The sequence below is a fragment of the Uranotaenia lowii genome, chromosome 1, assembly GCF_029784155.1.
Source record: "Uranotaenia lowii strain MFRU-FL chromosome 1, ASM2978415v1, whole genome shotgun sequence".
Lineage (NCBI taxonomy): Eukaryota > Metazoa > Arthropoda > Insecta > Diptera > Culicidae > Uranotaenia > Uranotaenia lowii.
This window is the reverse complement of record NC_073691.1, coordinates 125,037,015-125,061,376: the sequence shown is the minus strand read 5'-3', so window position 1 is coordinate 125,061,376 and position 24,362 is coordinate 125,037,015. Positions and strand designations below refer to the sequence as shown.

Here is a 24,362-nt window from a genome sequence, read left to right as displayed (position 1 = left end):
GTAGTGCAAGTCTTGGCCTATCGCGAGGTACTGAAAATGGTTTTTGTTTACTTTTGGAGATAGATCCTTTTCACGTGTTGGTACAGATTTCGTTTCCTTAAGCGATGTTTTACATTAATGTGCAGCAGAAGCTTCACACATTTAATGTGTTGGTCTACTTATTTCCAAAATGTGTGAAATTTGACACACTAAAGTGTGAAATGATTTGTCAGTGTATAGTCCTATTTGTCGCTATAATAGTTTTCGTGTCATATTGTCGCTGAATCCCCAAACCGGAGTTATCGTCAATAGTCGTCAATGAGCGCTGGCGACATTTACTGGCGACACTCACTGGCAGTCACTGGCGACAAGTTATTATCAGGACGTGTACAACTTCGGGTGTGTTCTTATACCAAAGATTTTTTATTTCAAAGGAAAGTGCCGCAAAAACAAAGAATTTTTTCCTTTGGTTTTGGTATAAATAAAAAATCCATTGGTTCAAATGCATTTTCCTCTGTTTCAAAGATTTTTTCTTTTGAAAAATCTTAGATTCAAAATATTAATGCTTTGATACAAAAACCAGTTTCATTTGATTTAAAGTTATTATCTTTGCTCAAAGGTAATTTAGATATAGATTTAAAAGCATTTATTCATTGAACCATTTTCCATTTATTCCAATTGGAAGATTTTTACCCTGTTGTTTCGAAGTTCCTATTAGGAGTTTGAATAATAAAAAGATACAATTTTAGTTCTTAAATTCTTTTTTATTCACAAACACATAAAACACTGGTTCACTATAACCGAGTAGGGTCCTTGATATCGTTGACAAAGTTTCGCATTCTCCGTGGGCCGGTCAATAAACTTCCGAAAGCCACTCTAGCTGCTGGCTGGTCCGATTGGTGATTGCCGTTGAAGATTGGGCCGAGAAAATACGACCGCGGGATTTGGGGAGGTGTTACTTTGCGCAGCTTTCTCCATGTTCGAGAGACTTGGAAATCTATCCGTCGGCCGTGGTCCTGTAACTATACAAGCGTTATAGAAAATCTTGAATTCACTTAAATATTCAGTATTTATTAACTTACACTTACCATTTTGCATCCTGAATCCTCCTTATTTATAGCTTACTCCGATTCACTGGTTTGATTTTTAAAACGAGCGCCCGCATAGTCAAATACGATATGCTGAATCTTCAGTATTATTCGGTTCTGATTACATTAATAGTTACGTTTCACATTGCGTTTTGGCTAAATGTGCCTTCGCTAGAACGGATAAAATATCATTCTTGAAAGATACGATTAATACTTCTTTGAATAAATGGATGATTATTGCAACACGCCGAAATGATAAAAAAAAATTTTGGAAAGATTAGATTAATCATCTCGGGAATAAAAAGATTATTTTTGCAACGCGCATCGAATTTTCTGCTGTCACGTCAATAAACGTGGCCAAGCGCGCATAAGCTTTTCCTTTTGTGTTCCGGAATTGTGGGAGGTAGCTTTTGAACCCTCCGAAGACTACGCGGAAGCATTCGGGGATGACGACCAGACGACAGGTACTGATGAAGGTAAGTGAAAACCTCTTTATTTAGAAGAAAGTGTTGATTAATTGATTTTATTTTTGCGCACCGATAGATTCCGAGGAAATGCGGATACCGGAAAATTGTGAAAAGCACTGCAAACTGGAACATCCAGAAGGTGCAACGGTTCTTGAACATCCGGAAGATTATGGCGCGGCCGATGGACGGCTACGGCTGCAGATGACCACGAGACCAAACCGGAAAAATCTCAGCGGAGGAAGACGATAGCGGCCGGATAGGTGGCCGGAAAAAGATACGATGTGTAACCAACAGCACCACCAGCCAGTTTCCCGGTTGATGTACCTCCCCGTCACCGAAGAATAATAAGGCGCAGCAGCACACGTTATCTTCGCGCATGGAGTGTTTTTTTTAAAATAAAATTAAAATTTTCGGAAGGTGTAAAATAATTCATGAATAAATAAACGAAATTTTGTTTCGTAATTGTTATCTTTTAATCAAAACTACACGAAATGCTGTATCGTTTTTTTTCTTATGAGACGATCATTTAGTAAAGATTCCACATATGATCCACTCGTTTCAAAACGAGTAGAAAAAAGCAAAAAAATTGAATGGTTACTCTACTTAACGACCCGTTCCCTGTATCGTAAAGTGCGTCCAAACGATTCCATTTCATGAAAAAATGATAAGCCTTATCTTACATTTATAATCCAAAACTATACAAGTAATCTTTTGGATGTCTTGGGAAGAAGATAATGGGAATAGTCATTGTATAATACTGATTCATGCGGGCGGCCGAACTTTATTCGATTTTTCGGTTTTCTGTTCTTCTTGCAAGTCAATGCAAAATATCTTCTAAGTTTGAAGTTTTTGTTTCAAAAAATTATTCTTTTCAGTTTAAAACATTTTTCTTCGGTTGAAAGAAAATTTACTTTGTTTCTAAAGAAATATGCAATTCAAGAAATTTCTTTTGAATCAAAGAATTTGTTTGAAATCAAAGTCCAAAGTTATTCAATTCAAAAAATTTATTCTTTCTTTCAAAAATTATTCTTTTCAATCAAAACTATATAATTCATTGATTCAAAGAAAACAGGAGCTGGATTCAAAAAAATGAATGTTTTGAATCAAAGTCAGATTTAATTCGTTCCAAAATTCAAGTTTACTCTGCGTGAATACACGGAATCGTCCATCTTGTGACAGGCAATCGTAATCATAGGCATGGTAGGCGAACAATTCGCTGTCAAAAAGCGCTCCGTCTCCACCCCCCACCAATGAGAAACTTTTGGTACTCCTTGGCTGGGTTGCCAGGTGCCCAGATTTGTCTGTAAAACCAAGACTTTTGACCCTTCGTCCAGATATTGGTCAGACACAGATTTTGCCCAGATTTTTGCTGAGAGTGCCCAGATTTTACAGACTTTCAAAATTGAGTGATAAAATCAATATTAATGTATCGGATTTGTTCCGTAAGTGGCAGATTAGACTGAAATCTGGCTTGTGTTCATTGGTATTTGACCAATCATTCATTAAACATATTTTTTTAAAATAAGATCGGCATGGTACGTGGTATGGAACAGTGTTTGTTACATAGTTTTCAGCTCGAAAATAACCCGAACACCATAAAACCATCCCCCCCCCCCCCCCCCCCGCTCACACGATTCGTCAAATGTAATTTTTTGTTTAGTACCAAATTTATGATTTTCCTTATGCACAGTCACACACAGACTTCCCGCATAGTCAAATACGATATGCTGAATCTTCAGTATTATTCGGTTCTGATTACATTAATAGTTACGTTTCACATTGCGTTTTGGCTAAATGTGCCTTCGCTAGAACGGATAAAATATCATTCTTGAAAGATACGATTAATACTTCTTTGAATAAATGGATGATTATTGCAACACGCCGAAATGATAAAAAAAAATTTTGGAAAGATTAGATTAATCATCTCGGGAATAAAAAGATTATTTTTGCAACGCGCATCGAATTTTCTGCTGTCACGTCAATAAACGTGGCCAAGCGCGCATAAGCTTTTCCTTTTGTGTTCCGGAATTGTGGGAGGTAGCTTTTGAACCCTCCGAAGACTACGCGGAAGCATTCGGGGATGACGACCAGACGACAGGTACTGATGAAGGTAAGTGAAAACCTCTTTATTTAGAAGAAAGTGTTGATTAATTGATTTTATTTTTGCGCACCGATAGATTCCGAGGAAATGCGGATACCGGAAAATTGTGAAAAGCACTGCAAACTGGAACATCCAGAAGGTGCAACGGTTCTTGAACATCCGGAAGATTATGGCGCGGCCGATGGACGGCTACGGCTGCAGATGACCACGAGACCAAACCGGAAAAATCTCAGCGGAGGAAGACGATAGCGGCCGGATAGGTGGCCGGAAAAAGATACGATGTGTAACCAACAGCACCACCAGCCAGTTTCCCGGTTGATGTACCTCCCCGTCACCGAAGAATAATAAGGCGCAGCAGCACACGTTATCTTCGCGCATGGAGTGTTTTTTTTAAAATAAAATTAAAATTTTCGGAAGGTGTAAAATAATTCATGAATAAATAAACGAAATTTTGTTTCGTAATTGTTATCTTTTAATCAAAACTACACGAAATGCTGTATCGTTTTTTTTCTTATGAGACGATCATTTAGTAAAGATTCCACATATGATCCACTCGTTTCAAAACGAGTAGAAAAAAGCAAAAAAATTGAATGGTTACTCTACTTAACGACCCGTTCCCTGTATCGTAAAGTGCGTCCAAACGATTCCATTTCATGAAAAAATGATAAGCCTTATCTTACATTTATAATCCAAAACTATACAAGTAATCTTTTGGATGTCTTGGGAAGAAGATAATGGGAATAGTCATTGTATAATACTGATTCATGCGGGTTTTTTTCAAAATTGCCCAGATTTTTTATCCTCAACACCTGGCATCCATGCTCCTTGGTACTGTTGCTCAATATGCAACCACCCGTAGCTGTATAGGCACGCTGGTTATTAATTTACAAAAGCGTTGCCAGTAATGATATTTCACAACGTCGCTAGTTGGCAAGGTTGCCGATCACCAGCGCGAAAACTTCGGATTTCAACTTCAATGACAATATTGGCTTGAAGAGCGATCGGCTCTTTAACGATAGCAAAACGCAGGTAAGTTAAGAATATTATTTTCCTGATACATGTAAAAAATGTATGCGCATTTGCTTTATCAAACTTCTGGCTCGCATTTGGAAAGAAGATCGAAACAGACAGCTCGGGCGATGGGCCACCGTAACGAGCCTTTAGTAAACAAAGAGACGAAATGTCACGATTGGAATTTTTGATTTTCTATAGTTTCTTTAGGCCACCGATAAAAGACAGCAGGAGAAAGATGTGAATTCACATTAATTATTGTGCAAATTTTTGTTATTTTTTAAATATTTGTTGTTCTAATAAATGTAATCAACAAGAATGTCAACAACATGCAAACAAAAATAACACAAGTGACTGCATGCATCTTTAAACGCCGGAAAGTAGATAAGAAATAAATCTAGAAAAAAAAAATTGCTGCCTATTTTAAGGCGATTTTCCAACGCATATTTCACACATATAACATCTATTATAGATATTTATATGTGTAAAAATTCATAATGTTCATGTGTCGCATGCATATACTACTGAAATATTTCCAAAAACTTATGTGTGGCACATATTTTTTAATTGGGAGACAAATTGCAAAAATCTATATAGGCTGACACATAGCCCCAATGTGTCGTTTTCGTTGAGTGTGGAAGTCATTTTTTGACTTCTCTTGCGAAATGAGAATGTGCATGGTTACTTTTTAACCGAAAGGAATTATTGCGGAGAAGTTGGAAAGTGGTTATCCTTGAACCAAAATTTAATGCGTAGTTTCTCGCGATTTGTTACTTTTCAAGCAAAAATGGTTTATTATAAATGAGCGTGTACAAAACCCGCGGTTTTTTGTAAACAAACGTCGTATAAGTGCTCCGTTGATTGTGATCAATCAACAGTTTTTGTTTTAAAAAAACAAAAATCATTGGCTATTAGTATATTCTTTAAAATAACTAACTACTGGAACGTGTTAAATTGGTATCCCGTTCATATCAAACACTTAAATATGAGCTCTAGCGGACTTTTGACCACTGGCTGCATTGCCGTAAGTGTTTTATGGATTCCATTCCTCAGAACAACTTCCAATTTCGAACATCATCCATCCTTCCAGGACATTATGCACGGCTCCGAACTCGACAAACCGGTTGTACAAATACTCGGCTCTAAGCGAATCGCCGGCGGATCGGAACAATCGGAGCGCTATCGTTTGCTCATATCCGATGGGCACAATCTGTACAGCTTTGCCATGTTGGCTACGCAGCTGAATGACCTTCATCATAACGGACAGCTTTCAGAATTTACCGTAATCCGCATCGAACGATACATCACATCGATGGTGAATCGGAATGAGCGGGGAGAGAAACGAGTTCTCATCATACTGGAGCTGACAGTCGTCAAGCCAGGTTCGTCAGTTGGTGGTAAGATAGGCAATCCACAGCCGCTGGCCGAGGGAGGTCAACCCACACAACAACCGTCTTCGGCACCATCACGAACTGAATCCACCGGAAGTGTTAGGTAAGTCAAATCGTTTTTAACCAGTTTGGAGGGTCTTACAGTTGAATACTTAACAAACTTCCTGTTTAGCAATGGCTCATCCTATCAAAACCGAAATTCCAGTATGATGAATTCGAGTATGGCAGGTGGGAGCGGAAATAACGTTGATTTCTCTCTGACCCATCCGATTAGTTCTTTGAGTCCTTATCAGAACAAGTGGGTCATTAAGGCACGCGTCATGTCGAAATCGGGCGTTCGCGTTTGGAGCAACGCCAAGGGTGAGGGGAAACTTTTCTCCATAGATCTGGTAGATGAATCTGGCGAAATCAAGTGCACGGGTTTCAAGGACCAATGCGATAAATTTTTTGACATGATCGAAGTTGACAAGGTGTATTTTGTTTCAAAGTGCCAACTGAAACCGGCCAATAAGAAATTTTCTACCCTCAAGAACGATTACGAAATGCATATGACACACGATACTATCATTCAAGAATGTAAGGATGCTGGTGGTTCATTACCAGTGATTCATTACAATTTTGTGCCGATTTCCCAGATTGGTAACATGGAACCCAATGCCATAATCGATATGATCGGTGTTTGCAAAGAAGCCAGCGAAGTTGTTCAGTTTACAGCGAAAACATCAGGCCGGGATCTAAAAAAACGTGAAGTTACGGTAGTAGATACGAGTAATGCAGCCGTGTCACTTACTTTGTGGGGTGACGATGCACAAAACTTCCCGGCCTCTACACACCCAGTGGTATTGGTTAAAGGTGCCCGAGTAAACGAATTTGGCGGTGGAAAATCAATCGGTCTTATCGGTGGCAGCGTGATGAAGTTGAATCCGGACATCGAAGCAGCACACAAAATTCGTGGCTGGTATGACAACGGAGGTTGCGACAATGTAGTTAGTAGTGTTTCAACTAGATCAGGAGCAGGTGCTAGCTTCACTACCGAATGGATGTCCTTCCATGAGGCAAAGGAAAGAAACTTGGGACACGGAGACAAGCCAGATTACTTCCAGGTCAAAGCTTTGGTTCACAATATTAAATCTGGAAATGCTGTATACAAAGCATGCCCACAGCCGGAGTGTAACAAAAAAGTAATCGACCAAGAAAATGGACAGTTTCGCTGCGAAAAATGTAACGCTGATTTTCCTAACTTCAAATATCGGCTGCTAGTCAATGTAAGCTTATCAGAAAAGACATTAGTTGAAATATAAACGCTTTACGATATTTTAAAATATATTTTTAGATGCTGGTTGGAGATTGGACATCCAATCGCTGGATGACTGTGTTTTCCGATTTAGCCGAACAACTGCTTGGTAGAACTTCACAAGAAGTCGGCGAAGCTTTGGATTACAACAAAGAGGAAGCAGAGCGAATTTTCAATTCAATCAGCTTTAAAAGTTACGTATTCAAGCTACGAACTAAGGTGGAATTCTATGCGGATGCAGCTCGTAACAAAATAACTGCTGTCTCAGCAACACCCCTCAATCACAAAGAATACAATTCCTTTCTCATCAAAAATATTCAGGACATAACCGGAGTAGGAAAAAACTAATAACTATTTTTATAAATCCATCAAATGATGGGTACTATTCCCAGTAATGATTTTCGTATTTATTCGTTCCTACCGTGTAATGATGAAAACAATTCTAAATTCTAAAACATTTATAAATCCGTGTTGAGTATGAACCGATTTCCCTCTGACTGTGCTCCTATGTATCGGTAACGGCACTTTCCGTAAGCCCCTCGATGGTCTCCGGCTTCACGGATGCTTTCCGGCAACGGGTTGTATACCGGAGATTCTTTTCGCCTAACGCCGAAGCGATTACTCAGGTTAGTGTAGAAGAAACGAAGCGGAGAGGAGTTGCCACTGGAGCTGCTATTATCCAAACCATCACTGCTGGTGCTGCCTGAATCGTCATCCTGCTGTTGGCGCTGCTGGTTACGAACAAAGTCCCTTTCCATTTTCTTCACACGCTGCGCATCCAAAATTATTATTCGTGGCAGATAGCGGATTATGTACAACCTACGAATATTTTGTTTTATTTAAATGATATACCTACAACACTTGTTTTATTTGTTAATGAAATATACGATAAATTAACTCACCTGTATTTGAGATAATCGTATTCCGTGTTTTTGGGATTCAGTAAATGACAGGGACACGCTGGATTTCCCAACAGACTCAAGTATTCCAGATTCGGAAAACACAGCGATAATTTTGTTAACAGCAAATCCAGATTTACAAACTAAAAGGAAAGAAAGCATCAGTACAAGGTCCTATGTTGTGCACAGTAAACTGCCTTAATCATTAATGCAAAACCCCGAGAATAACTGCAGTATTTTATCAGCGCAAAGTAAGATAGTCGTTTTGTCCGGGATGATCTTCTTTGTTGAAAGGTCATTACAGGCAATATGCACTTTGCAAAGGAGCGTAAAGCGGGCCATAGACTATACAATATTTGCACAAATGCGATGAAATTCGAAGAAATTCTTTCGCTGTGAATACGATTTGCATCGTGTATTGCACAGCTAGAATGACCGCGCAAACCGGTTGAGTGAAATTTTTTGTGCAAGCAACCTTCTGTGGCATGGTGTATGGTGCTGCTTGTACAAAATCAGACCATTTACTCAGCCCCAGCCGGGGTGAAGAGGTTTTGGTTGTTGATGTTGCTGTTTTCGACAGCAGTCGCTTGTGTTCGTGCGAAATATGTTTGTATCGTGTGTGGGCAAGCATAGAATCAACCATCGACGTAGAATCATCAAATTTGCACAAACCATTTATTTAATCTATGGCCCGCTTTCAGCACAAATATATTTCGCGCAAACATAAACGGTTGCTGGCGAAAACAGCAACAACAAAAAACCACCTCCACCCTGGCTGGGGCTGTCTTAATGGAGTAAAGTTTGTACAAACAGCACCATACACCATGCCACAGAGCGTTGTTTGAACAAAAAATCTCGATCCCGACCGATTTTACTCAAACCGTTTGCGCGCTCATTCAAGGATTGCCATACACGATGGAAATCGTATTCACAGCGACAGAATTTCATTGCATTTGTACAAATGTGATGTAGTCTATGACCCGCTAAAGACTACACCAGATTACACGTCCGATTAACTTTCACTGGTCCTTGGGTGATTTTCATCCGGCCCTAAAAAGAATGGTAAACAGTTGAATGTGATTCAGAACACAAGAGATCTAGCGAGGTGGTCCTTCGTAACCGGCGTTAAAAAGGTGCTACGGAACAAATTGCGAATTGAAGTAGCCAACCGGAAATCCGCAAATGAAATTGCGATCATCTTTCTAGCTAACTCGCGAAAACGCTTAAAACCAACACTACAGAGCCCCAAAGTCCCAACATTTTGTCCCTCAATTGGTATTAAGCAAAATCCGACATCTATAGTAAAAGAAAAAAGAGTACCTCCTGGGTCCGATTAACATGACACCACAAAATACACCAGATATTGCGAGATTTTCTAAGTCTGTCACTTCTAACGTAATCTTGCCAGAATTAACTTAACAATCTAGAATTTTAAATGGGGCCTTACGTTTTTCAACGTTTCGGAGTCGATCAAGGAGCTAACTGGAGGATCATTACATCGGAAAGCCAGGTGGAGGTCGACAAGCCAGGTGGAGGTCGACAAGCCAGGAAGCGCGGGAGGTCGTCGGACAGGTGCCATGGAAGGTCGTCTGATCGGATCGTTGGAAGGTCATCGAGTCGGGAGCCGTCGGGTTAAAATAGGAGCGTCGAGCCGGAACCATCAAAGTCATCGAACCGGTGCCATGGAAGGTCGCTGGGCGAGATAACGAAGCCGTCGTCGGGCCAGATTCACTGGTAGGTCCTCGTACCGAACGCCATGGAAGGTTGGCGGGCCGGTATCATGGAACGTCGTCAAATCAGGGTGTGGTCGTCGAACCAGGAGTCACTGGTGGACTTGCGAGCGGGATACCACGGAAGCCTCAGGAAAGGCGTCAAGGCGAATGAAAAAGCTTCGAGACGCAGCTATGAAAGGTCGTCAGGCCAGAGCCATTGGGAGGTCGGCGTGCCAGATCCCGGTGGAAGCAGTCGCACTGGAGCCATGGAAAATCATCAAGTTGCAAATGGGGCGAGAGCGTATTCCGGTGCGTGCATTGAAGAGGAGTAGCCCCATCGTCAGGTGGAATCGCCGAAGGCAGTTAAAAGACTGCGAATGTGTATGTTGAGGAAGAGTGTTGAGATTTGTCCAATCGAAGCAATCGATGGGGCAAATAACAACATACTTACACATAATTAACAAACAAGTATCATGTGTAACCATAGAAACTGTTTAGTATATAAGTTAGCGAAATTAGTTAAATAAAGGAGTTCGGGATGAATAAGCAATAAGGATGCTTAAAATTCCTCGAGAAAAAAAATAAATAAATAAAGGAGTCCAAGTTCTGCCTCCAAGTAGTACAGATCTCTCGTTTCCACTGCCCAGAGTGCTGCATCAACAAAAACGTCGCACAGCTCATAAGTCACGTTCATCATCACGTGAACTACCCCAGCCCACGCCATGGGAGTTAAAATCTCCCAGAACTATTTAGCCGTTCTGGGAGAAGTGAAATAATATTCGCCAATTGATTCCGGTTTACGCTTGAAGATTGTGGAATATAAACCGAGGCTAGACAAAGGTCTTAACCTTTTATTTTAGCTTGGCAACTAACGACTTCAATGCCTGGAGATGGTTGTAGTAGAATACGATAGAAAGAGTGGCATTTCTTGATCCCAAAAAGAACTCCATCCTCTATTTGACCATCTCGATCTAGGCGAATTAAATATCTTGTGGCTGTGGAAGGTGGAATACGTTTGGATGGAGCCAAGTTTCGCATAAGGCGAACGCATCACAATTCAAATTGTGTACCAATATTTTTATTGATTCTAGTTTCGGTAAAATACTTCTGCAATTCCATTGCAATACCGAAACATTTTCTCTTACCTCATTGGATGGAGTTATCCATCGAAAGAAACTGTTTCTGCAATGAGGGTCATGGTGAGAGCTTTCATTTTGAAATCTTCTCTGAAAAGAAGTACAAATATATTGATCATAGTCAAGATCTCTAAGAGCACCTGTATCCGTGGTCCAAACAGCCGGTTTAGACCCAAATTCCGACCCGAGCAACCGCACTGGTGATCCATTATACCAGTTTCAACTCAACTTTTTTTAGAGCTGGTATAAGGATTGATCCAAAACTGATGAGATTTGGATCCAATTTGACGCAGTTCTAAACCGTTTGACAGTTAATGGAACACGAGTGCAGTTGCCAGTTTTTTCATTGTATCGGATCTAATTTCTTTGGTGCAATTCTTGTATAAATTAGACCCAAGAATAGACCACGAATACAGATGCTCTAAGAGCACCTGTATCCGTGGTCCAAACAGCCGGTTTAGACTCAAATTCCGACCCGAGCAACCGCACTGGTGATCCATTATACCAGTTTCAACTCAACTTTTTTTAGAGCTGGTATAAGGATTGATCCAAAACTGATGAGATTTGGATCCAATTTGACGCAGTTCTAAACCGTTTGACAGTTAATGGAACACGAGTGCAGTTGCCAGTTTTTTCATTGTATCGGATCTAATTTCTTTGGTGCAATTCTTGTATAAATTAGACCCAAGAATAGACCACGAATACAGATGCTCTAAGAGCACCTGTATCCGTGGTCCAAACAGCCGGTTTAGACCCAAATTCCGACCCGAGCAACCGCTCTGGTGATCCATTATACCAGTTTCAACTCAACTTTTTTTAGAGCTGGTATAAGGATTGATCCAAAACTGATGAGATTTGGATCCAATTTGACGCAGTTCTAAACCGTTTGACAGTTAATGGAACACGAGTTCAGTTGCCAGTTTTTTCATTGGATCGGATCTAATTTCTTTGGTTCAATTCTTGTATAAATTAGACCCAAGAATAGACCACGAATACAAATGCTCTAAGAGCACCTGTATCCGTGGTCCAAACAGCCGGTTTAGACCCAAATTCAGACCCGAGCAACCGCACTAGTGATCCATTATACCAGTTTCAACTCAACTTTTTTTAGAGCTGGTATAAGGATTGGTTCAAAACTGATGAGATTTGGATCCAATTTGACGCAGTTCTAAACCTTTTCACAGTTAATGGAACACGAGTGCAGTTGCCAGTTTTTTCATTGGATCGGATCTAATTTGTTTGGTTCAATTCTTGTATAAATTAGACCCAAGAATAGACCACGAATACAGATGCTCTTAAAGCATCTGTGTGTGTGTGTGTTTGTTTTTTTTTTTTTTTTTTGGTTACCCTACCTGGGGCGTCAGACTATTTCCTAAACCGGTACCTGCCCTAAGGCAATACTTCGGTAGGGGGTGTCAAATTCACGCATAGCGCTACTTTCGCAACACTCGCCAAGAAGTTCATAATTACATTAAATATCATCCTGACCGCCCAAGATCGTCTTCCCGTTGTGGTCCCATCGGCTATGCTGATTGTTTTGCGTAGTTCATTTCATAGTTTCGGACTCTTTAAGCTTAATAAAGTTAACCTACGTTATCCTACGTCAATCGCAATTTGCGTCAGTCTTCAACTCCTTTGCAAAGCAGTCATTATCCGGGCGAGCCCATCACTCACTGCCTACCATGTGTTGATGTCATCACACATCTTCTGCAACATGTTGTCCGCTGTCGTTTCTGGTCCGCAAGCGGCGAATATGTTGGCACGTTCCTCTTTAAATCTTGGACAATAGAATACCACGTGTTCGGGTGTCTCGTCCACGTCAGCGCATGTTAGGCATACCGGCGAGGCCGCATGTCCGAACCTGTGGTGATACTTCATGAAGCATCCATGGCCAGTCAGGAATGCGTCATGTATAAATCCACTTCGCCATGCTTTCTCTCCATCCACTCTTTGATGTTTGGTATCAAACGATGGGTCGCCCTTCCTCTTTCCGAGCTGTCCCACAGCTGCTGCCAGTTGGCCATGGAGCTATCTCTGGCTCGTGTTCTCACGTTTTGCGTGCCTCTATTTTCGTAGCAATATGAGTCCTCCACCAACAAAACCGAGATGGGCATGACTCCCGCTATAACGCATGCAGCCAGTTTGCGGTGAAATCAGTGTGTGTGTGTGTGTGTGTGTGTGTGTGTGTGTGTGTGTGTGTGTGTGTGTGTGTGTGTGTGTGTGTGTGTGTGTGTGTGTGTGTGTGTGTGTGTGTGTGTGTGTGTGTGTGTGTGTGTGTGTGTGTGTGTGTGTGTGTGTGTGTGTGCGTGTGTGTGTGTGTGTGTGTGTGTTGTGTGATCCAACTGCTTGAAGTTCTGGCTGAACATGACATGAAGTCTCACAGATAGACGAACCTTCCCGTTCGTTACGTAAGCAGGAAGTGCATTGCCGGAAAAGGTAACCCGAACAGAGCTCGATAGTGAAAATGTCCGTTCTACCCCCTCGCCAGATGCGGATTTTAGTTGACGCGCGTCCAACACCTTGACCGTCGGAAGAGCCGGATTTTTTTAATCGGCCAACCCCGGATTCCATTTGGTAATCGACGGTCAAACCTCCGTCGATTATCACGTCATGATCGAAAACGTAAAAACGTACTCGATCGTAAACCTCTCGTCACAAGCAATAGCGTTTGCTTCCTTCAAGCTACCAACAACAACGCGCATTTTGTTCCGACTCATCGGCTGGTAGCTGACTACGAAAGAGTATGATCGGTCGAGGTCTCGGGAAATTGAAATTATAATTAGAGGTTTCGATTTGGACCGGAAGTACACTACCCATGGAATCAGATTGGCCTGTTAAGGAAGGAGGAGTACCAAACATAAACAGTTCTTCCGTGTCCGAAACGTACACACTAAGATTGCAATTACTCCGCTCGGGACCAAGCTCCTCTGAATTACAGGGAAACCAGTTCAAAATGACACTTGAACTGTCAAAAAACAAGAGTTTTCCTGGACCACGGGAAGATAGCTAACTAAATCTCGTGACAGTCACTTGATCCTGAAATTCGAAGGAATTCCCCTTCGAGTGTTCAGGAATTTGATCAAATACAGGAAAGAAATCCCCTCTTTCACGTGACGTTGCGCAAATGACAGTTGTGTATTTTTTGGTCATCGTTTTTTACCGCGAAACATTTTAACTCGCCATTTTCTTATTCATTCACTGTGTGTTGTTTTGCTTGGTGGTTGATACTCGTGCAGAGTATTCGGCCGAAAGTAAAATTGAAGTTGCGAAGAAAGTGCAACCGGGACCATGTTCCAGCGAAGTTTATATTCAGTTTTGGAGAATTAGGCTGATTCGGACGCAAGATGTTCCCCCCGTGTGAGATCTTGGGCCATCACCCCGGAACGCAAGGCATATGCCAGGCTCGCACGGCGCTTTGGTAAGCATAAGTGCCATCCGGAGTTTTAGTAAATATATCAACAATATTTTTTTATTTGCAGAGAAAGAGTTCCGCCTGTGTGTTGTGTTGCAAGTATTATGAATATGTGTCCACATTGGTAAATAAAACATAAAAAAGGAAAAATATGTGTTTAAACATTTAAAAAATAAATTTCAATATATTGTCAAGCAATTGTGTTCGTTTTTTCTCATAGTGCATTGGGATTAATTTTAAAAATTAAAAAAATGGGGGAAATTAAACCTTAATTCATTAATAATCTCGGGAGAAAGCCTTTTAGAATTCACAGGAAAATTTAAACTTTCCTGCAAATTACAGGAAAACATGAATGCGAAGCTACAGGTCAATTTGACAGTTGTTTTCCTGAGCACTTTTTCTGTCCCGAGATTTGTCCTGTAATTTCAGCTGTTGAAAATACAGGACAAAATCGTTCCGACCACAGGAGAAAAGATTAAGTGTGTACATTGGGGGGTTAGGGGAACAATTTTGAAATTTTATTTCCTCGGAAAGAGTATCTTCTCGGAATGGAGGATGTTTATCGCCCTCGCCGTCGTCATCCGTTATGCGGTTGCTTTTCGACATAACGGGTATTGAGTAGGTGCAAAACCTTAAAGAATTTTTTTAATAACATAATATATAAGGTACACCGGGGCAAGTGCAAACGATCAACTTTTCTCTGTTACAAAAAAATGAAAAAATTATTTCTTCTTCTAGAAGTTGTTGTTGTTATCCACACCAACAATCTGACATAGATAAACTAAACTTTTTCTTAATTATTCACTAAAAACACAACACTGTTTGATTACACACGAATTTAAGTACGTACTAGACATGAAAAGTGTTTTTTTGTTTTGCTTTTTTTGGCTACGAAAAAGGGCATTCAAATCCGATTTTTCGTTGAAAGGTGAGTGTTTGGGACTGATATTCAAGTGAAAGCAGAAAATTTATGATAAATTTTTAGTAGACCCTGAAAATTGTGAAAATAATATTCACTCCTGTCAACCCACACTGCGGGGCAAGTGCAAACGACACTACTGGGGTAAGTGCAAACGCACCTTTAAGCCATGTAACATCAGACATTAAAAAAAAATCATTTCAAAAATGGATCAGCATTATATTAGAGTGGTCAGAAAGGGTATCCAAAGTGTTGTATCTGAAGCGGATATTCAAAATTTCGTAATGCCTTAGCAAATGAAGGTCTTTTGCTTCACACAACAGTCAGCAAAACTGAGGTTCCAAAAAGTAATTAATATTGCAGAAAAACAGCAAATACATCAAAAAAAGTTGATAAAACATACCGGAACATGTATTAAATTCGTTTTAGTAACGATACACTGACGCATCTTTGAATAAATTTGGGAAAAGCATTGCGTTTGCACTTGCCCCCATAAACGGGGCAAGTGCAAATTTAGAAATTTTGTCACAAAAGTGCCGTTACTTTTTACCAACATTTTTCAATTTTTCACTTTCAACGGGAATTTGTTGAGAACCATTTTAATGATGCAACGAACGATAATTGATAATTTTTTAAGATTTACATATTTTTCTAGGTCATGTGAAAGTTGAACTATGGTGAAAACCGTTTGCACTTGCCCCGGTGTACCTTATAAAAAAAATCAAAAATAGTATAGGGTACGTACACCTCTAAAAACCTGATGCCGAGTCAGCGTGGCCTATTGTATTGCCTTTTGATGGCTGCCGACAATCGGGAAATAGCAGCAGGGCCCTTTGTTCTGTTCTACTGGGGAATGCTGGTAATCAATAATGATTAAATCACTTCATCTTATTAGTCTCAACGACATTTAAAACGGAATATATCGGAACACTTCAACTGATGTTGGGTGATGATGTCCGAACAGCTCAAGAAAAAAAAACTTCTCACAATCACTTGTGTTCTTAGCGACGGGGAGTAAAGCCTAGTCCACACTAGGAGACGGTTCGTCTCAAGAGTCAAGACGGTCCCAGCGTCTCCCATTTTCTTCGGGAGACACTGAGACCGTCTCAGGTTTCCAACAACAACAACAGACAACAAAGTTCGTCTCATAACGAAAATCGCAGTTCATGTTGCCTAGTGTGGACTAGGCTTAAGAAAACACGTCGACCGATGCGGGACTAAAGATACGCATGTTTTATTCCTTATTTACAATATCGTACCTTGTTATTGTTCAGCGAGAGTAGCTTCACGCGATTCAATTGGGCAGGAAAAATAATGTCATCCGTAAGGGAGTTGTTGTCCAGCACCAGTTCCTCGAGTTGGGTGAAGAGTTCCAGCGACTCGAAAGACGATAGCTTGTTGAAGCTTAAATCCAGGTGCCGCACTCGATCGGAGTAAAGATTGAGGATCGCCATTGGTAATTTGTAGGTCTTCTGGTCGAAGTAAATAAGCTGACGTTGTAGAATGAAACGAAAATTAAAGGTATTTTTAGCATACTCTAGGAACAGTTGCGAAGAGTGGTAAACAAAAAATTAAAAAGTTAAATAACAATTTTATTAGTCACCATTATTTAGTTATGATAATTAATTACAATTCCGGCCCAAGCATACTTCGATGCCAAAATCAAGCCCTCAATAAGCTGTCGAGAGCATCATTTGCTGTTAATTTGTTTAGGAAAGCAAAATAAGGCATCAATTAGGTTTCAGAAATTTCCATTTGATAGCAAATGGACACCAACATTTGCTTTCACTAGCAAACTGTTTGCATAATCTCGACGCACCATTGTGGTGGCTCAAACGGAAAATACAATGGCGGATTTGGCTATTTTATTCAGGTCAACATAAAGATTTCAAAATTTAGTTTTAGATTGTCACAAAAACAGAAAATGGTGGAAGTTATTTTTTGGAGGGCACACATCAGAAAGCGAAAATCCAAGTTTAATTTGTTGTATAAGTTGATTTGTTCTACAACTAACAGTTGTTTTCAGTTTCAGATTCATCCGCTTGGGCATATATGTTGCAGCCAGGCACGGTCCTATGGGGGGGGGGGGGGGGGGGTGATTTATGTTGCAACACACGATTTTATCGAAAATATATACTTACTAGCTGACCCGGTAAACTTCGTTCTACCTTTAAATAAATAAATCGTTATAAATGATTTATTTCATTGACACGTCTTAAACTGCGTCGTGCTCGCGAAACGATTTTTAAGAAAATCGTGAAAAAATTGTATGGCTTTCGTTCCATTTAAAGTTGATTTTGTATGAGGACCCCCTTTCTATAAAAAGTGAGATTCTTGAAACTATTATACAAACCATCTCTGACCCAAAAAACCCTTGGATACCAAATTTCACTTCATTCCGACCGACCGTTTATACGTGATGGTGTTACAAAGAAAACGCCTCCATTTTTATATATACGAAGATTCCAGAAGAAACAAGTATTTTACAGAACTTTTCATGATCCGAATGCTAAATATAGCTAAATTGTATTGGATGAATGAGAGAAAATTGATAAAAATGTGTGAACATCAAGTCTGTATAAAGCCCTCCCCACTCACACCTCAGGTAGGGCTTGGATACAAAATTTTAGTTTTTTGTAAATAAACTCGTTTTTATTTTCATTTATAACCGCTGTTTTTTTCCTAACTGGTTGTTTCAAATGTAACGATTGTTTCAATTTAGAGTTTTTCGTCAAGAGCCTGCTAGTTTATGAGAAATTTGCCATCGAAAAAGATGTACATCAACTCGACATCGTAGTTAAAAATAGAAAATTAACAAAAAGTCGTTCTTATCATCCGCTATTTTCGGAATCCTATTTCTTTTACAGTTATTGGATAGATTACAAGTAAATTTAACATTCTGCATTCAAAGTTTGAAAAAATAGTGCACAGTATTTTTTTAACATCCCGGTGTTCCTTATCCCGGTGTACCTTACCCTTTTCTTCTAGGAACAATCATATTTGTTCAACATTTTCGACTCGAGTGACGTAGTTTTAAAAATAATAAAAAAAGCCCTGCGTATCAATCTGATGATTTGTAGTTTAATTGGTAAAAATAACCCTAAAAAAGTCATTGAATGATCATTTACTACTGAAAGAAATAAATAAATATTCAAAAAAAAAATCGGAATTTTGCTTGGTTTTCTGTTTTACAAAATCGGGAATTTCGTGAGACCATGCGGGAAAAAGACGGGAAAAATGCGGGAAATCAAAAATCGATTTTGAGTGGCCACCCTGAGCTTCCTTTCAATTCCGTCAGATGAAAGAAACCAACAAAAATACTCAAACTATATATATACATATGTACGGAATCTTAAGATTGGCAATTTCCTTCCATTTTCAGAAATTACTATCATGTTTAATGGATTTACAGACCTTGGTCATTCTAAGAAGTGATTCAATACCTTTGGACTTTAAGTGTTAAATTACATTGCGTTTGCAAGAAATTTAAATTGTAGTTACATTCTCCATTGGAGTGATCAGTTTTCCAGTAGGGGCATATGAAACGTGTGATTTCAATTGACAGTCTTTGGTTTGGTTCATTCAAATATGAACTATCCTATGTTAAGAAATTCGAAAAAAATTAGATCCAATTAAATTTAATTTGGCGTGAAATCTATCACATCAAGCATTCATATAACGGATGACCGTAAAAAGATTCAAGTACATCCTACCAAAAAGAAAATAAATATGAAAATTTTAAATTTTAATAGTCAGAGTTTATTTTTAAAAAACCTTTTAAAGATTTCTAAATTCAAGTTAATGCGTTATTAAAACCCAAGAGATTCTAGAGCACCAATAAATCAAACGAAAAAAATGTGTACAGTTTTTGTAATTTTTGCGTTCCCTATGAGTTTTGAGAGCCGAAAAGGAATTATAACTATTTATAAATGGTGTTTCAATTGGTGTTTTAATAAAGAGAATTAAATTCAGCTTCAAAACTCAAAATCTGCATTCGTAGTTAAAACCCAAGGAAACCAAATTCACATTTTCCGAGGTGCAAGGAATTAGAAAACTAACTTTGAAAATACAAGGTTAAAATTCATTGAAAAAATATGTGCACTTTTTGACAAAAAGATTTAGAAAAAAAGGTTAAATCTTCATGATCAATTTTTCTGAAGACTGTGAGTAATTTACCGTGACTTCTGGACGACAAGATTATAGAGTTAAAAAAAATTGTTAAATTTATTTTTTTCAAATCGTTGTTTCTTAGAAACAAATTCTGTATCGTTTTTTCCCGGAATTTTCCACTTAGTTGCATTCTTCCCTAAATTCGGCATCGATGAATGAATAAAATATAATTTATAGATTCAAAATAATCTTTTATTGTTCATCAGTTATCATTGATCAATTAAAAATAAAACTCTTAAATTAATTTGTTTTCTGAAAAAAATCTGACAAAAAAATCGAGCTAAGGACGCAAAAATGTTCCAAAATCAGTTCGCCTATGTTCTATTTTTTCCATGTGGATTAAAACTTTTCTGTTATTTGTCGATTATTTGTTTTGGCAACAAGGCAATCCATCAAGCTAACATTTGAAAGAGTTTTTCAGGACTTTGACTTATACTGCTGGATTTCAAGATCTACACCAATTATATAGCTGAAACAGCTTTCAGCTCATCCACATAACAATTTTGAAATTTTAAATTAAAATCCAGTTTGAGGTTTGATACTCTACATCTGAAAGTTTGACTAATTCAGTTGCAATTGATAAATACTCTTCAATAAATTAACCCTTCATGGCGTCATTCCCTGTTTTTTATTATAAATCAATATCATTTCAAGAGTGAATGAAGAATGAAGAAAAAAAAAACGATTTTTCACATTTTTATAACTTATTTGTTGCTATTTCATTTGTTTCATACAATAAAAATTTAAAAATTTGTATTATAAGCTGAAATTCAAGAGCAAATCAATTAAAATTAAGTTGCAAAAGCTTCATACTTCAGTATCTGATTTTGATAACTTTATTTTTACTTTTTTTTGTATGCTTTATTTATTGAGGGATTAACCTGTAGTTTTTACCCTCAGTATTAATATATCAATACTGGACGTTACAGAGTTTCTTAAATTTTATCGTACAATGCACTTTGAAAGGAATTTTATCACTATTTTTTCCACTTTCTTTGTTGTTTTTTAACACATTCACTAGCCCTCCTCCGGCGTCGGTAAGAATATTAGCTCTTTGCATGTCGCACTTTCTGCAGTCCACCAATAAGTGTTTAATTGTGATTGAAACACCACATGCTACACACGTTGGGGCTTCAGTTCGTTCCAATATGTGTTTATGGGTGATCTTGCTGTGTTTAGAAGTATAGATTTTTTATTTTGAGAATTTGAAAAATCAAAACCAGAATTTTGGGGAGAAATTTTGAGGATTGTGTTTCCAAATTAACTGATGTTATGAAATCGCTTTGGTACATCTTTGTACCTGAAAATAATCACAATTTCGTAGGTGATGGAAAGAATTAAAGAAACATAAGCTATCAAAGAACGAAAGAACATAAGCCGTAAATATCATGATTTTTTTTAAAAAGATACAACGGCTCACCGGCAGGACTTGAACCTGCAATCTCCGCTTCAGTACAACGGCGCGTTAGCCAATTTCACCACGAAGAACGTGATGAAACCGGCGAACACGAGCAATCGAGCTCTGCCGATCAACTGCTGGACCTTCTATGAAAGAAGGTCCAGCAGTTGATCGGCAGAGCTCGATTGCTCGTGTTCGCCGGTTTCATCACGTTTACCGTGGTGAAATTGGCTAACGCGCCGTTGTACTGAAGCGGAGATTGCAGGTTCAAGTCCTGCCGGTGAGTCGTTGTATCTTTTTCGAAAAACTCATGATATTTACGGCTTATGTACTTTCGTTCTTTGTTAGCTTATGTTTCTTTAATTCTTTCCATCACCTAGGAAATGAAATTAAAAATAATATTAAGAAATTTCCAAATCACTATTCAGATAACTACTCCAGTGAATAATTTAATCACCGTTAATCTGTTTGAAATTCATAACAATAATTAACTAAAACTTATCACAAATCTATACTTTTTGTTTGGCCTAGCACTAATATCCAGAAGCTCAACAACGTGTGTATAATTTTCATATGTAAAATGACATTTATAAAAAGAAATTCTTTGGAAAGATCCTTGGAAGTGACAATTTCAAATTACCAGATATACACATTATGACAATTTTCTTTTTATTTATTAATATTTTTTGCAGTGAATATTATAGACTTGCTGGTTGTTCTATAAATATTGAAAAAGTTTGTTAAAAGATTTCATTATACTTCTTTCAATTCAAATTTTTCGAAATACATCTGATTTTGTTCAGTGAAATTGAAGTGGAGTAGCAGTGTTCAGTTTATATTGTATTCATTTGAAAGTGGAAACCCACACCCACAAATTCTCAAAAAGTGCGTTTTTTTAATAATTTTTTCTATCATTAAGTCACTAATATCAACAATACTGTTGATCAGACGCAAAAATGGTGTTCAGATGATCGATAGAAAATTTATTTACTTTCAATATGCATAAAAGGGACTTCAAATTACTGTTTGTAGTTTGAGACATTTTAATCTAAGAACAATTACTTTTTTTATTTTCCGAATTTTCACATTAGGAGAATAAATCGAAAACTCTTCTACTGAAATTTTTTTTTTAATTTCATTTTCGGATTTAGCGCCCGATTTCACATTAATCGTGAACTTTATTAACCGACCTATATTTTTAATGTTTTTTTTTTTATTTGGTTAAAATCCAACCAAAAAAAAAAAAAAAACATTAAAAATATAGGTCGGTTAATAAAGTTCACGATTTTTCTTTAATTTTGTAAACTAGTAAAGGATGCAAAAGATCTTCTATATCAAGTATGGGTCTCTCGTCTATCAAAAAATTTAAGAGTTCAAATTCATCTCAGCGTGCTCCATTGAAAGATCGAATTATTTTCAAAATGTTACCACTTTATTAAAAGACATAAGATCACAGGAATTTGAATTTCACAAAATGAATTCGGACAAAATTCAGGGAGTTTTTAACAATTATTGGACATCCTGGCCAGATTTGACTTATCTTGATTTTTTATTGATATTATAAGCAAGCCCGTATACATCCAAGAAAATCTGGAATAAACGACAATATTAAGCGATATTTGTTAGCATTCTCAAGCACGTTCTACAGTGGAAGATAGAACCTTAAGTTTTTAATGAAAGTGTAGCCTTTCCAACACTACTTTTGGATATAAATTATCAGATTATCATTAGAAAAATTTGACAAGTCTGTTATTTTATGAATTTAAAAAAAATCGGCATATTCGGCCAAAGACTAAGCTTAACTATTAGGTAAGGCCGATTATTTTGCTCAACGGTTTTTGGATTGTACTCAACGCCGAATATTCGGCATCTACTCTCTCCTAGTTATAGAAACAATCGACTCCGAATTGTTATAATTGTGTTTTAATTATTTGTTGCGATGTGTGCCGCGGCCTTTATCAGCTAGGAATTAAATATTTAGATAAGAATTTTTCTCAGCTATGGTTGTTTTTGCCACTTAACGCAATCCTATAGTAGGATTATATGTTCAACAGCCGATAACTTACTTTCTGTTCATTTTCGATAAATATTATCTTGTTCCAGTTGATGTCATCCATGATGCAGCGAGTATGTATATCTGATCACAATAAGCCGCAATTTTTGACCCTCGCCCGACAACGATAACGTTCACACTGATATTTCACTATTGTTCTGGAGTGTTTTTATTTATTTATTATTTTACATTAAAATTTTTAATTATTTTATTAAAGATAGATTGACTATTTCTCAGCTGAAGCCATCCAAGCTCATCATTACTGAAGTCTTTATGAATGTTTTATGGGTTCGAACCAAGTGTGGATGCTGCTGACGGATTGACTTCTGTCGAGGCTTGCTCCCAAATTCTCGCTCGAAACTGTCTGTTATCAGTCTGTTGTTATTAGCTTGGTGTGCGTTACATTAAACCTACGATGAGCAACCAAAGTAGGAAAACATGTGCAAGGTTTATTTCTGCTTTTCACATTTGCTAGAGAGAATTAAATTGTAGCACCTAGAAAGATTCATCAGCTTTATACAGAGAAAATCACAGTTTGATCACCAACATTGACAAAATGCTTAACTGTATCATTCTGGTGGCTATAGAATCAGTGAAATGTAACACAAGAATAATCTCTTCAATAATCCTTGAAAATATAACTTGAGTTGCGTTGAGCCGCTCCACCTTGTTCGTGATTGACAATTTGCGAAAGTTAGCAACTTCTCCTAACTTCAATAACGCTCTTACACAATCACTCGACGTTATGCGGAAAATTCAAACTAATTTTTCAGAGGAGAATCTATAACTATGCACGTGGCTAAGTGTGATTAACTATTCTATCATCACCAGACTACCAGACCAGTAGACAATCTACCAATGGTAAACTGGATATCAGATACCTTATTCAGAAGCGGCTCTATTCACGATGCATACATATATGTAAAGTGCCACGCTTGATTCGTCACTTGAGGTGCTTCCTCTCGTTATATAGACAGCATGTGGATTGTGGATAGGTACTTAATAAAAGGTTGTTTTTTTGCCTTCACTAAAGTCCCGTAAAAAATATTTATAATTGAACAATTTTGTATATTCTGAGACTTGGTAAAGCACTTGGCTTAATTATTTTATTTTGTTTATTCAACAAATATTTTTCTTTAAAATAAAGCTTAGGGAAACTTTTTTGTAATAGCTAAGTTTCTTGTAATCGGACATGCAAAGTTTTGACAGCGTTGCTTGTAAACTTTACTATTCTATTTTTTCTAAATTTTAAGCTACAGTAGTTGTTGGATTTTATAAAAAAAAAAAAGTGATAATGTCGTAATAATGGCCAAACCGTGAATTTGGCGGAA

At 38.0% G+C, this 24,362-nt stretch overlaps 2 protein-coding genes across 3 annotated transcripts; one reads left to right on the top strand and one right to left on the bottom strand.

The window, feature by feature from the left end:
- The first annotated feature begins 5,455 nt into the window (after nucleotides 1–5,455).
- Nucleotides 5,456–8,238, top strand: LOC129739820 (replication protein A 70 kDa DNA-binding subunit-like). The gene is made up of 4 exons (XM_055731350.1): nucleotides 5,456–5,670; nucleotides 5,737–6,140; nucleotides 6,210–7,302; nucleotides 7,371–8,238. Exons 1-4 carry the CDS (start codon nucleotides 5,632–5,634, stop codon nucleotides 7,677–7,679), a joined length of 1,845 nt encoding a protein of 614 aa, XP_055587325.1. The 5' UTR covers nucleotides 5,456–5,631; the 3' UTR covers nucleotides 7,680–8,238.
- Nucleotides 7,695–23,852, bottom strand: LOC129739827 (leucine-rich melanocyte differentiation-associated protein-like). Of its 2 annotated transcripts, none has more exons than XM_055731358.1 (5): nucleotides 23,597–23,852; nucleotides 23,045–23,526; nucleotides 16,669–16,899; nucleotides 8,234–8,373; nucleotides 7,695–8,150 (listed from the first exon to the last, which is right to left on the bottom strand). In XM_055731358.1, exons 2-5 carry the CDS (start codon nucleotides 23,093–23,095, stop codon nucleotides 7,790–7,792), a joined length of 783 nt encoding a protein of 260 aa, XP_055587333.1. In that variant the 5' UTR covers nucleotides 23,096–23,526; nucleotides 23,597–23,852; the 3' UTR covers nucleotides 7,695–7,789. The 2 variants fall into 2 exon arrangements, with proteins under 2 accessions (XP_055587333.1, XP_055587334.1); XM_055731359.1 differs by having other exon boundaries at nucleotides 23,698–23,847.
- Between the last annotated feature and the right edge of the window lie 510 nt (nucleotides 23,853–24,362).